The sequence below is a fragment of the Podarcis muralis genome, chromosome 6 (genome assembly GCF_964188315.1).
Source record: "Podarcis muralis chromosome 6, rPodMur119.hap1.1, whole genome shotgun sequence".
In the NCBI taxonomy this organism is placed as follows: domain Eukaryota; kingdom Metazoa; phylum Chordata; class Lepidosauria; order Squamata; family Lacertidae; genus Podarcis; species Podarcis muralis.
Genome location: NC_135660.1, coordinates 51,600,366 through 51,614,651, shown reverse-complemented (window position 1 = coordinate 51,614,651; position 14,286 = coordinate 51,600,366). Strand labels below are relative to the sequence as shown.

At 44.5% G+C, this 14,286-nt stretch overlaps 1 protein-coding gene across 3 annotated transcripts in view; it reads left to right on the top strand.

The window, feature by feature from the left end:
• The first annotated feature begins 267 nt into the window (after positions 1–267).
• SHTN1 (shootin 1) overlaps positions 268–14,286 on the top strand; it is a 66,429-nt gene continuing 52,410 nt past the window's right edge. Inside the window, exons 1-3 of one of the 3 annotated variants that reach the window (XM_028730126.2) lie at positions 268–427; positions 6,355–6,407; positions 13,246–13,306. In XM_028730126.2, the coding sequence (XP_028585959.2) occupies positions 370–427; positions 6,355–6,407; positions 13,246–13,306 (172 nt within the window). In that variant the 5' untranslated portion in view covers positions 268–369. Of the gene's footprint in view, positions 428–717; positions 797–935; positions 995–6,354; positions 6,408–13,245; positions 13,307–14,286 lie in introns of those variants that run through there. The other 2 variants (XM_028730128.2, XM_028730127.2) reach the window with 2 other exon arrangements.

The window sequence follows — 14,286 nt, the reverse complement described above, 5'->3', positions numbered from 1 at the left end:
AGTAATGGCGAGAATAGAGCCATAACAGAAATGGTCTGGGCATGATCACTACATGTCCATGACATGTTTGTTGTTTTGGGGGAAGCAAACTTTCTCTCTCGCTTCCTTAAAAAACAAAAACAAAAAAACAACAACCTGGCTTCCCTCCTGCCCTATACGAACAGGGCGAAAGCGGCCGCCAGAAGGCCGGGCATCTGCAAAAGCGGCAGCGGCAGCAGTAGCGCGGCGGCCGCTCGAGGGCTCTGCCCGAGCGCACGCGGCCAGCCTCTCCGCCCCTCTCGGCGCTCGCAGGTGAAAGCGGCGCCTGCCTGACGCGCTCGGGCGGCGTTTCCGGGTGGCGAGCCAGACGCTCTCGGGCGGCCCGGCAGCATGAGCGGCTCCGAGGCGGCGAGGCAGCTGGAGCTGCTCGGCGGCCTCAAAGACCAAGGTAAGCCGCGCAGGACGAGGGCGAGGACCGGGGGGCCCATTGCACCGGCCGGCCGCTCCTCCTGCAGCGCCTGGGCGCGAAGCCGCAAGAGGCTCGGGGAGCGGCTGGCGCGCCGCTGCCGAAACAAAAAGCACCCGGGCGACCTGAGCGGCGCTTGGCCGCCCGCCTAGCGAGGACCCCCTCTGTGGGCGGGAGGTCGTGCCGCGCTGCGCTGCCCTGGACCAGGGACGCCCCGCCGCCCAGTCTCAAAGGCAGCAGCCAGACGGCGAGACGCAGGGTGGCGGGGGCGAGGGGAGGGGAGGGGACGCCGCGCGCGCGCGCTCCTCGCTCGTGAGCTCCGGCAACCGAATCCGCCCCGCATTGGAGCTGGTAGGGAAATGGGTCCCCCTCCCTGGGGAAGCGCTTGGTAATAGGGCTGGCGTCTCTGAACCCCGAGGCCTGGAGGCAGCTCTTCCACCCGCTCCACACACACACACACACACACAACCGGATTCGGAAGATTTCCCGTTTGCCTCCTTGTTTCTCCCTGCAGGAAAATGTTGGCAATCCCCTCTCCTCGGTTGCCGGGTAAATCGGGCGGGTTTGATTATTTAATCGGCTTGCGCCACCTCCTCCCATCGGCTGCAAAGGCTTATTGTTTTCTTATCCACCTGGCGCTGGAAGAGGAAAAGACGATTTGTGGGTTTGGGCGCAAGGGGTGATGAAATCCGTGGCACGTGCCTGGCTTTGTACGTCCCCTCCCCCTTACGAAAGAGCCTTATTCCCCAAAGTGAAACAATCCCTTTTTCCCAGTTGGAAGGGTTCCAAGAAAACAACGTTCGCCTGGTGTTTTTACCTTCCCCGCAGCAAAGCGCAAAATGATTCAGACTAGGGAGTCTCCCCACTAATTGAGCAGAGAGCTGATGCTCATATAGGAAGGCAACTTTTAAATACATGCCTGCTGGTGGTTAAAATTTAACTAAAGGAAGCATGGAGTAGTGGTTATAGTACTAGGCTAGGATTAGGGAATGCCAGATTTCTAAATCCCCATTCAGTGATGGAACTCATGGGGTGGCTAACTGCCAGCTAATGCTCTTGCTGCAAGAGCTACCTCACAGGGTTGTTGTGAGGATAAAAGAAGGGAACTGTACATGGGTGTAGGCAGGATTTTTGTTGGGGGGGGGCAGGCCTTTTTTTAGCGGGGCCAGAACCTCAGTTTGCTATGTATTTTTATTGATTTAGGGGAGCAGCTGCCCCTCCCTGCCCCCCTTGGCTATGCCCATGGAACTATATGAGGTCCTTGGAGAAAGGGGAAGCTTTAAAATATCTATCATCTAGTAGAATTGGGTGGTGGTCAGCATGCATCCCTGCTTCTTCTATCTATTCTTCCATTGCCTATTCAGGCAGTGTCAGCTCTAGTTTTCAGCTTGTTTTAAACTTCAAGCCATGTTACCAGCTTCCTGTCAGTTCTGTGCATGCTGATGGGACACCCTGGGCAGCTTGTGGCATCTGAAGGTTTTTGGTGTTGGCATTTGACCTCATAGGGAGTCAGACTGTTGGCCCATCTAGTTCAGTATTGACTACTGTGGTTGACAGCAGCTCTCCAAGGTTGCAGACATTCAGAATCACACAATTTTATATTTTGTGGAGAGCAGGATCTTACCTACGGTCACATTTCCTACTGCCCTCCCCCTTCTGCTGTCCATGCATTTGGGGAAAGTTTGAAAAGGGAAGCCATGCATGTCTACAGAATGGTCATTCAGAACATGGTTGGAAATCATGAGGTGAAAGAGCAGGCTTGCCTTTTCAGGCATTCCCCCAGTGTACGGATATCACAAGGTAGGGCTCGCAGGGCACATGTGGGTGCCTGCTCTCCCACTCAATGCAGTGATCATAGAATGTCTGAACAGAGTTACTGTTCTAGGCCAAATTGACGTCATAGGTTTGAAATACAGTGGTACCTCTGGTTACGAACTTAAACCGTTCTTAACCTGAGGTACCACTTTAGCGAATGGGGCTTCCTGCTGCTGCTGCATGGCTGTGCAATTTCTGTTCTCATCCTGAGGTAAAGTTCTTAACCCGAGGTACTACTTCCGGGTTAGCGGAGTCTGTAACCCAAAGTGTTTGTAACCTGAGGTACCACTGTACTATGATGCCACTTTGAACAGTCATGATTTCCCGCAACGAGTTATGGGAGCTACAGTTTGTTAAGGAGAGCCCTCTTCCCCTCATGGAACAACCATTCTCAGAATTCCATGGGAAGAAGGATTGTTAAACTACTCTGGAAGGTTCTGGGAGGGCAAGTAGGAGCCTGCTAACAGCAGCTCTCAGAATTCTTTGAGGGAAGCCATGAATGTTTAAGGTGGTATCATAATGTGTCAAATGAATAGTGTGAATGTGGCCCTAAGGTACGGTGGTACCTCTGGTTATGAACTTAATTCGTTCTGGAGGGCTATTCTTAACCTGAAACTATTCTTAATCTGAGGTACCACTTTAGCTAATGGGGCCTCCCGCCACCGCCGTGCTGCCACTGCACGATTTCTGTTCTTATCCTGGGGCAAAGTTCTTAACCCGAGGTACTACTTCCAGGTTAGCAGAGTCTGTAACCCGAAGTGTTTGTAACCCGAGGTACCACTGTATAGGGAGTGGCAGGAAAACATTATCAAACACTTGCTGTATTACAGTATTTTACACTTACCAGAGAATCTCAGTGGAAGAAATCATAACCAGGATAGAATGTGGAAAACCTACCCTCCCTTTAAACTTTGGAGTCATCCAATGTCCCCTCAGCTCCAGTCATTATCACATATTTCTACATGTTCACACATCAGCTGCCCACATTTACTGCTGACATGCATCCCCTGAATGTTGGTTTTCCATTTTTATTTTTTTTAAAGACAGTTGTGAATATAGAAGTAGCCAAGTATCTAGCCTTCTTTTGTGTGCTGGATACTTCTGACTGTTGACTGGATACTTCTGACTATTAGAGTTTAGTTCCCAGGTCCTTTTGATTTCAGGGAGATGGAGGATGCGAGTCATAAATTCACGGAGAATTAATTAATGGTTGATAGAAGATAAACCACAGGCTATTTGTCTCAATGACTATTTGGAACGTTCATGTTCAGAGACAGTATGTCACTGGCATACCATGAATGAGCAGCACGCTGGTGGTAAATAAATCAGGAAACCTTGACTTTATATTGCGTATGAACCATGGTTTATTGCTTCCTATCTATACCCTAAACTGTGGTTTGCTGCAGGCTTATGGAAGTTTGTGTTTCAGGGAGCAACAAACCACAATCTGTGATTTTGACATAATTATGAACACAAAGCTTCCTGATTTGTGCACACTGCTTTTACTAGGAGGAGCAAAGTGAGAGCACTTGAGCAGTTAGTGTCAGCATGCTGCCTGTTCAGGCAAATCAAAGCCTGACTGCTGATTTGGAAATACCTAAATGGCATGGACACTCGTAGCTGCCTTTGCTAGCATTATAGGACAGTGTAGGCCAAGCGTACCCAGATGCTTAGAAAGTTGATGCTGTTTGAGTATTATAACTTTTGTATGCTTTTAAGTGTGGTTATATTTTTGTTTTGCTTTATCTTTTTGTAAACCATTTGACTTTTTTGTTTTGTTTTTTTACAATAAAGCAGTGTATACATGTATGTAAGTAAATAAATAAATAAATAAGATTAGCCCTTGTTTCCCCCCCATAAAGAAATGTCTTGTTTCTGGTGGGCCTCCTAGTACTTATTTGGTTGCTGGGATTCTTACAAAGAATGTTGGACTAGTTAAACCTGAATCTAACTGTGCGTGGCAACTTATTGTGTTGTATATTCTTTGGATCAGTTAACCCAGATTACTTTGTGCGTGCCCCAGCAGATCCTGTATAGGCACTTAATGCTTTATAAATTTAAAACACAGATGAATGAGACCTTGTGGCTTCTAGGCCTCACAAGACTGAAGCTACCTCACTCCTTTTTTAAAAAAACAAAGACCCAAGAGGCTATTTGTACTCTAGCCACAGACTCCTAGGCATGTCTTCTCAGAAGTCAACCCCATTGAATTCAAGGGGATTTAACGCGGGTGGCGCTGTGGTCTAAACCACAGAGCCTTTTGTTGTTGTTTAGTCGTTTAGTCATGTCCGACTCGGGCTTGCCAATCAGAAAGTCGGCGGTTCAAATCCCTGTGACGGGGTGAGCTCCCGTTGCTCGGTTCCTGCTCCTGCCAACCTAGCAGTTTGAAAGCATGTCAAAGTGCAAGTAGATAAATAGGTACCACTCCGGCGGGAAGGTAAACGGCGTTTCTGTGTGCTGCTCTGGTTCGCCAGAAGCGGCTTAGTCATGCTGGTCACATGACCCAGAAGCTGTACGCCGGCTCCTTCGGCCAATAAAGCGAGATGAGCGTCGCAACCCCAGAGTCGTCTGCGACTGGACCTAATGGTCAGGGGTCCCTGTACCTTTTTAATTCTAAGAATCTGCATAGGCTTGCAGCCTGAGTCCGTGAAGTCTAGCACTTCTGTTAGCCTTTTATACTTCCAGAACTTCTGACTTTTCGCCTCACACTAAGGTTACCTTTATAAATACTTTAGAAAGTGCATCAATAATTAATAGATGTTCTGAATGTGTTGCAGACGAGACATTGTCAGAAGGAACAGTTTAAAGCTGGGCAGAAGACATGGTACAGGAATCACCTTGGGCTCCGTGACAACTGGTTAATCTTTCATGGAAAATGTCTCCACATAATTTGCTAAGCAGCAGGTTAAAGTCTGACTCACTTTTTTATATAAAAGCAGATCACAGAGTGATACCCAGTTGTGTGTCGTGATCAGAGTAGACCCACAGAAATCAATTGACAAGTCCAAGTCAGGCATCACTCATTGGGTTCATAGTGCCTCTATAGTGCTAGAATTACACATGCCTGGCAAAGACTTTTCTATTCTTTAAACATCTTTTTAAAACGTAATCTCAATATTATTTAATTTAGGCTCTTCTAAACTGATAGGGATTGCCTGGTTTTAGGTTGTGCCTGGGTGTTTTTGCTCCTTTTGTATGATTAAATTGTTCGATATTTTTCCCTTGACTTGAATATTGGCTGAATTGTTTGTATTTTTTATGGTTTTACTTCTGGTTTTAGATATTAGCGTTGTATGTTGCCAAGAGACCTCTTGTATGAGATAACAAATAAATATAATAACTAAATAAATAGATACCTGCAATTTCTATGCAAGATTGCTTTTAAATGCTGCTTTTATTTGTTATTAGTTTTAGTGTTTCTGAAATTTTGTTGTTGATGTAAAGCTCTCCTGGGAACATTTTAAAGGGCAGCTTATAAATGTTATAATAAATAAGCACATGACTTGCAGCTGGACGTGTGAACTGAACCTGCTAAAAAGCATTTTGTTTGTGGTAACAATATCAAAGTTATATGTATACTGACATAACTGTGACTGTGTGTGTGATGTTGTGTGAACCATCCTACAGTTATGCACCGCTATGCACACCTTGTGGGGAAAATTAGAAATCAGTAATTAAAATTAAGTTGAGGCTATGAAGTAAAAAAACCATTGGTGTTGCAGTTGCTGAAGATCTAATTTCACTCATGATGTGATTATACCAGCTAGTTTGATTGTGAGAGAACATGAGTTCAGTAATGCAAAATTTCTAAATAAAAGGTATATTCTGCACGAGTAACAAAATGACTGTATATATAGCATCCTAAATGTCTTTTAATTGCTCAGATAATGTCTGTGATGATTCTATGATACTACCTGAACACGCTTTTAAAGTCCTGTATAAATGCTATGTGTTATTCCAGTAAGCAAAGTGATCTTTATTATAGACTTGCAATATGATGTTTGCAGCTGTAAAATTTATGGATGTGTGAAAGTTAATGAGATTTCTATGAAGAGCACCACCGAGATAACTTTTTATGTATCTTGTTTTTGTAGCTATTGGTGAATATGAAGATCTAAGAGCAGAAAATAAGAAAACAAAAGAAGAGGTTTGTACTTGTTTTCATGTGATATAAAATATTGTCTAACTATTGATTTTGATGGACCTTGGCACAAGTGGCATTTCCTCTTACAAATATTTTATCCATATGAGGAAGTATTTGCAGCAACTTCCATAACCATAGTAGTACTTTGGTACCACTGTGATGGTGGAAATTACTGGTATGTATATCTGTGTATCACCAATTTGCTTAGTAATTTTGTCCTTTATTTACTTATTTGATTTATACCTGCCTTCCACAAAAGGAGGCCAGAGCAGCAGCACTAAAACAGTACTATTTAAAAAGTTCTAAAAACAGTTTAAAAATACTATTTTAAAGCATTCACATTCTCTCAGTCAATGATTTCCTTTTGCCAGATTCAATGTTGTTCAGCCATCAAATACCTGGCTAAACAGGAATGCTTTTAAATTCCTCTTAAAAGTCAGTAATGAGGGAGACAGATGTACCTCTTCAGGGAGCCACCACTTAGAAGGCCCTGTCATGAGCCAATGCCAACCAGCAGCTCCCAGCAGTGGCACAGTGTATATTCATACTGTATATGTATGTCCCAGTGGATAACAAGGCCATAAACGTCTACTTAGAAGTAAGCCCCATTAAGTTCAGTGGGACTTTCTCCCAGGTAAGTGTATCTTGGATTGCAGCCATGGAATGAGAACTGCCAAACTTGATATGTTGATATAAGAAAATTCTCGTTGTAGTTAGCTATAGTTGACATTGCCCGTATTTAGTTCAGATAAGAAAATTTCTCATGCAAGTTTTCAGCAGAAACCAGTAACAAAACTACTTCCTTATTTACACAGTAATTTCAGACTGTCACCACCACCACAATGTGCCTCTTAGATCATGATTCCTATCCTAATCCTGGCCTGGATGCAGTTTGCAAGCCAGAACACACACTGCAATCATTTTCTTCTCCTGCTTGTTGGAGGTGCAAAGCAAAAACAAATATCAGGTTTCTTGCAAACCCCTCCCTACCCTCACACACAAAGAAATGGGTAGAAACCTAGTGCTCATGGTGGTTACTACAGCAAGTGAAACAGCGAACTATGTGGAATGACTCCCATCACCACTCCTCCCCTCCATCTGAACCCATTGCCCTGGTCTAATTTAGTGGGAAGGTCTGTAGCTCATTGGGAGAACATCTCCTTTGTATGCAGAAGATCCCCAGCATCTGCAGGTAGGCTGGGAAAGACTCCAGTCTTGAAATGTTGCAGAGCAACCTTCAGTCAATGTAGACAGTACTGAACTGGATGGGCCATTGGTCTGAATGAGTATAAGGCAGCCTCCAACATTCCATTCCTAAAAGACGGTCTAAAGTTGCTTGTGGCTTGGATGACTGTGAATAAATAGAAGCTTAATTTGGACAGGATGAAGAAATAGCTAATGGTGAGTGGTCCCAACACTTGGGGAGTGATGGAAATGCCCGTCCTAAATAGGATCACACTCACCCAGAAGGGGCAGCTTGGGAGTGCTCCTGGTAGATGTCCATGCCAAGACGATGTCCACAATCACGTTTTATCATATTCTCTTGATTCGTCAACCACATCCCTTCTTAGACGAGAGGCATTTGGCCACTTGTTGAGCATCCTTGGTTTGTAGTCTAAATGTGAAGTGCTATTTCTTTTAAGCTGTGATCCTATACCCACTTTACTGGTAATGAGCTTTGTTGAGCTTAATGGGACTTAAGTGAGTAGACATGTCAAGGATGGCACTGGTTTAGGTCTGGCACCCTTGAGGAAGCATCTTCTCCCATACGTACTCTATTGCCTTTCGAGATCCAGTACTTGATGGGCCATCAGAATATTAACACCCATAAAGCAAGTTTCCCCTGTGGTCTCCCAAAGTTGTGACAGCTGAGGACAGAATTTGAGAGCTCATCTTTTTTAGATCAGTTTAAATATTTTTCTTTCTTTTTAAACAGGCTTTAAGTTAATGTGACTTGATACTATTGAGGCTTTTATTGCTGCTGTTGGGTTTTTCCATTTACTGTTTTTGTGATTGCCTTTATTGTGTTGTGAAACTTGTACTGAAAGGTGGGCAATTAATCTTCTAAATGAACAGTTGTTTGACCAACAATGCCAGTAGGTGGATCTTGCTGTGCTCCCCCTTGCCTTTACTGATGCATCGTGGCTGGGGCTTTCCAGGGTTGTGGGTTTTGTCATCGCAGCTTCCTAATTCATAATAATTCTGTTTCCTGTACTCTGTTTACATGCCATGATAAGCCATAAACTTTGGCTTACCACCAACAAGCACTTTGCTCAAGCACACTGTTGAATTGTTCCTGTGTCACTCCACCCTTCATGGAGCTGGGAGCAACAAACCACAAGCCTTGGTTTACTGCAGGGTTTGAAGGGCTGTCAGGAGACATTCTTCTCTTTGAAGGAGGCCACCATCTGAAGGGTCATCCAGTCCTGGTCCAGTTTAAGATAAGCTCTACAAGAAGAGAGAGGGCCTTGAAGTTGTCCGTTATCAGTTGGCACCTGGACAGAATGCACTATATTTCTGTTTGAATTACAAATTTGCACCTGTAAATATAAATTAGCATATGCAAAGGCCTTTTGTGTGATGAATTTTTTTGGCAGTAAGGGGCTACCCTAGATAGTGTACTAATTCCATCAGTAATGTCGCAGATAAAACTATGAGAAGAGGCTACAGTGTTGTGTAGTCCTCTCCCCACTTTCCAGCTCAAAACAACTTCTTGTAGACTGTAGTACACCCCTACCTCATCAAGACTTAACGATCGTCAACACTAACCAGAATTGCTGTCTGAATCAGGTTTTGAAATTGATGCAGATTTGCACTCCTTAGCTGAGACGGAACCTGATACGAGTCATTGATGTAATGCTTTGCCATGGTTAAGGCTGACAAGGGAATGTTGGAGGAAATTCATGTTGCAGGGGTTGGGAAGTGAATGGACATGATTGTGACTAGCTCCTGATCTTTTAACAACGGTTAAGAAAACAGTGGCGTTAACATCTGCACTGAGACAAATTTAAAGAGAGTCAGAATAATAAGTTGTTGGTTATCTCTAATCCATATTTCTGAACTTTTTTCCCCCCACATGGCATGTTTTTGTTCATGGAAACCACCAGTTTCTGTTGCTAGAAAGCTATACATTTGCACTGGTTCCTTTTCTTGATTTCCATTCACAGTCTTCTCATAAAGTAAATACAACATACTATTGATTTACAGCAAAACTATCCATATATTCAGGCCTCTGAGTCTGATCAGTGTGAACCACTGACATGAATATTTCGTCTATTCTTCCATACCCTAAGAGGGTTTGTCTTTTTGTGGATGTTTTTGTGTGTTAAGATTTGAGAAAAGAAGACTACTTTGGAGGCAGGGGCAGCTGGCACCTCCAGAATTGCTGTCCTTGACCATTCATTTGCATTCTAAGACATAAAGGGCTTCTTCTTTAATATATTAAAAGGTAGAAACTCCATTGTTGTGGCAGGCATATCTGGTTTTTCAATGAGACATTTTAATTCTATCTTCTACCAGAGTTGCTTATCATTTTGCTTTATTTCAATGAATGGATATGCAGGCTGCAGTCCTGAAATTTCAGTAGAATTTGGATTTTGCTAGGTTGAAATAACAGCTAACGTTTTCCAAACTCAAGTCTTTCTTTGACAGTTACCTTTGTAATGCCTTGAAAAGCTGCAGAGCACAAATTAGATGTGATATGGGAGATCTGTGATTTTTCCAGGTTGTCTTTCCCTGGCCTGCCAGTAAGAACTATGAGGCTTGTGGGTGTTAGGAGCAGGGCCTTTTCAGTAGTGGCCCCACACTTTTGGAACTCCCCACCCAGGGAAATTTGTATGGCTTCATCATTGCTTGTTATTATTCCCTAAAATGTGCATAGTTGATGGCATGTGTCAAAAGAATGGCTACTGATGTCTACTAACTGATTTTTAGTTGAATTAGTGTGTGTGTTTAAAATTGTAAGCTTCCCAGATGACCTGTTTAACGGAGAAGGGGAGGAACTTCAGAAAGTCGTTTGCCAAACTGCTCTCTGAAGTGCCTGCCCCTTTCATTAAACACAGCTGCAGTGAGGTTTAATGGAAGGGGAGGAGGTGCTTCAAATAACAGTTTGACAAACTTCTCTCTGAAGCCCCTCCCTTTCCTTTGGAGGGGATAGGGAGGTTTTTGAGAGCTGTGAGGGGGTGAATGTTGTGTAAAGGGAGGAGGGTTGGCCAGGTGATGGGAAAGGCACTAGCAAAGGAGTTGGTGAGCAGAGCAAGCAGGGTCAGGAATCCTTTGTTAATAAACGAACAAATAAAGGTAAAAGGAGATATGAGCATGGTTCAGTCAAATTTGGAAGTTGCATGGTGGAGAAAGGATAGACATTTCCCCACACTAGTATTCCAGTCAACTTCTCCCACCACCCACACCAAACAAAGGCTGTTGTTTTTCTGGTGCATCCCCCCCCCCCCCGGTAAGGCAAATATCAGTCAGTATAAGTGGTGTGATTTATATTGTGGAAACTTGCATGTGGCAACGTGTTTTACCTGCAGAATGGCCTTGATCCAGTTCAGCCCCCTTCCCCTATAGCTGCTTATAACTTAAAAGAGACAAGAGAGCCTGGTCACAGATCTCCTGCATCACATCTTCCTTGACTTTTAACCCTTAGTGTCTCTTGTTTGTGCACATACCATATATGTGTGGGGGAAGCAGATCATGTTGCTGGTCCTGCCCTGTCCTCTGTGCATTTGTCAGAAGGTGAGCATGGGACTTCTGACACATGTAGAAGTCAGGAGTAGGGCTAGCAGGCTGGTCCCCTTCCTCTTTCACTTGATCAGTATATATGCACATAGAAGGTGAGGATAGGTCTCTACTGCCTGATTTGTTTACCCATTCAAGGGATTAGTTGAACTTTGGAAGAAAAAGTGAGATACCCTAGGATAATTAGTCATTCTTGAACAGCTTATAACTGACTGAATAGATGTCATTCAAATGAAAGTACGGTCATGGCATGCTAAGGTGGGTGTAATACTTTGTGATTACAAGTAATGGGTGTAGAGGGAGGAGGACTGAATCACCCAAGAATTTGTCTCTGTGGGCAAGGAAGGCTTGTAACAGCAATTCTTAACCATCCAAGTTTGATGAGTCTGAGCATCTGTGATTGTATAAGCAAGCCCTAGAGCAGTGGAAGAATATGCTTTTTAAGGGCTGTACAAGAATCCCCTTGGTGTGCTTTGTGGCCCTGAATCAGGGCTACACATCCCACCCTGGATTCTTCTGCACAACAGTTGAGCGGGTGTGAATTAAAAACTTTTTGAAAAGGTTTGGATGCACATCACCATGCAGGATCAGGTCCTCTTGCTTAACTAAGCAGGAGCATCCGATCCTGCATGGTGCTGGCTGATCCTCCTTCACGAGTGATTTCCCTGCACATAAAGGAAGCTGCTCAAGAAAAAGTGACCAGCACCATGCAGGATCAGAGCCTTCCATTTGACATTTGTTAGGAGGGAGGATCCAACCCGGCTTAGTGCTTCTTCATAAGAGGCTTTCCTTGCTCCACTTTCACTAGCTGTGGGAAAGGAATTTCCTCTGAGATAAGAGCTGTTGAAGCTGTAATATTAAGGTGGAACGTTATGTTGGGAAATATCAAGGTAGTCTGAGCTGCTAATAACATCTTTAGAGGAAACCTGTCCATTTTAACTTGCATGTCCTCTCCACAATTGATGGTGCAGCTTATGAATCTTGTCATTTGAACCTTGAAGCTTTTTGTAAAAAGGTAAAGGTAAAGGTACCCCTGCCCGTACGGGCCAGTCGTGACCGACTCTGGGGTTGCGTGCTCATCTCGCTTAAGAGGCCGGGAGCCAGGGCTGTCCGAAGACACTTCCGGGTCACGTGGCCAGCATGACGAAGCTGCTCTGGCGAGCCAGCGCAGCGCACGGAAACGCCGTTACCTTCCTGCTATAAAGCGGTACCTATTTATCTACTTGCACTTAGGGGTGCTTTCGAACTGCTAGGTGGGCAGGAGCTGGGACCGAACGACGGGAGCTCACCCCGCCACGGGGATTCGAACCGCCGACCATACGATCGGCAAGTCCTAGGCACTGAGGTTTTACCCACAGCACCACCTGCGTCCCATAGCTTTTTGTACTGGAGTTTAAAAACCAAAAGCAGGAATTGGCTCCAAATTACCATTTGCCTTTCTTTAAAATTTGGTTTACCGTATTTTTCGCACCATAGGACACACTTTTTCCCCTTCAAAAATGAATGGGGAATGTGTGTGCGTCCTATGGAGCGAAGACAGCGTAGCCCCGCGACCCTCTGCCGGCTGGAGAGGTGACGCGCGGCTATGGCAGGAGCCTCTATAGCTGCGCGCCTTTGCGCTGCTCCCCGACCTGCTCTTTGGGGCTGGGGGTGGGCTTCCCCCCGCCAGCCCCAAAGAGCAGGTCGAAAGGAACCCGAAGCCTGGAGAGTGAGAGGGGTCGGTGCGCACCGACCCCTCTCGCTCTCCAGGCTTCCAAGGTAGCCGCCTGAAGGCGTCTGAATGCACCTTAAATGGCACCTTGTTTTAGAGGGGGAAAACAAGAGGGGGGAAATTCTCCCCCTCTCTGCGCAGTGCCTCCTGCCGCTTCACTGAAGGGGCGCTGGGCAGAGAGTGAGAGAAAATTTTTTTTCTTGTTCTCCCCCCTCTAAAACAAGGTGTGTCCTATTGTCCGGTGCGTCCTATGATGTGAAAAATACGGTAAAGTTAAATCTGCTCTTTTAGCTTTACCCTAATTCCTGATCGTTGTTTTGCTTTCTGTTGATTATGTGGAAGTTGATTTAATTATTTAATTTCTGAAAATGCCATTTTATCTTCCGGCAGTGTGACAAAATCAAGCAGCAGAGAGATGAAGCAGTCAAGCAGTTGGAAGAGATTCAGAAAAGTAAGTAGTGTTTTCCAAAGGAATAAGGGTTCTTTGCTAACAGATCAAATGGGCAAACACCAGTTAGCTATTTCCGAGTACCTTTTGTGTTGTGACTCAGATCTAACTTTTGGAAATCTGTACAGTAATTCAGTTACTCTGGGGTTTTACCCTCACAGGTTTTTAAAAATTATTTTTTCATTTTCAGATTTAGCAAGGAAAGAAAAAAAGAGAAAAAGAAAAAAAGATTAATTTAAATTTAAAAAGAGAGAGAAGATTAATAATAATGTACAAAAATACTACTAATAACAGTAGTCCAATTAAACAGAGTAAAATACATTACACAGAGTGATTATTAAAATCAGACATTCTGTCAGATAAGAGTTTGCTCCCCTGAGGAATTCAACTTACCATCCCCGCAAACTTTTCTCCTTAACATTCTCCAAACTTGTCCCCTAATAAAAAGTTATTCAGGTACCCAATCGATCTCTCAACTGGGAGATTTAAATCTTTGAACAAGACTGCTCTTAAGTCCTTGTGGATTGGACAAACCAGTAAGTAGTGTGGTACTGACTAGGTGCGATATGCTTGGCCCAGGAGTGCCAACTTAAAATACATTTTGGGAGGGGGGGAGGTGGTAAGCCCTGCTGCACATAATTGATCACATGACACAATGCACACACACCATTTGAATGGCAATGCCCATCAAACAGAAGGGGGGGCCCTCAAATATTTTACTGAGCGGGCCGAAGTGACCTTGGCCCCTAGGAGTTGGCTCCTATGGCTTGGCCCCACAAAGAAGCGGGTAACTTGGAGGAGGTGATCTTTGTTTTTGGTTTGCATTACCATCTCTGCTTCTTTAAGGTCATGCTCAGGAATGGGCAATGCTAATATTCTCATTGCCTTGGGCCGGGTTTTAGTGAGGGGTAGCAACAGTGGGATAGACTTGCCCACTTCTGCCTTCTCTGAAGCCTATTGTAAGACCCAATTCCTTTGGCACG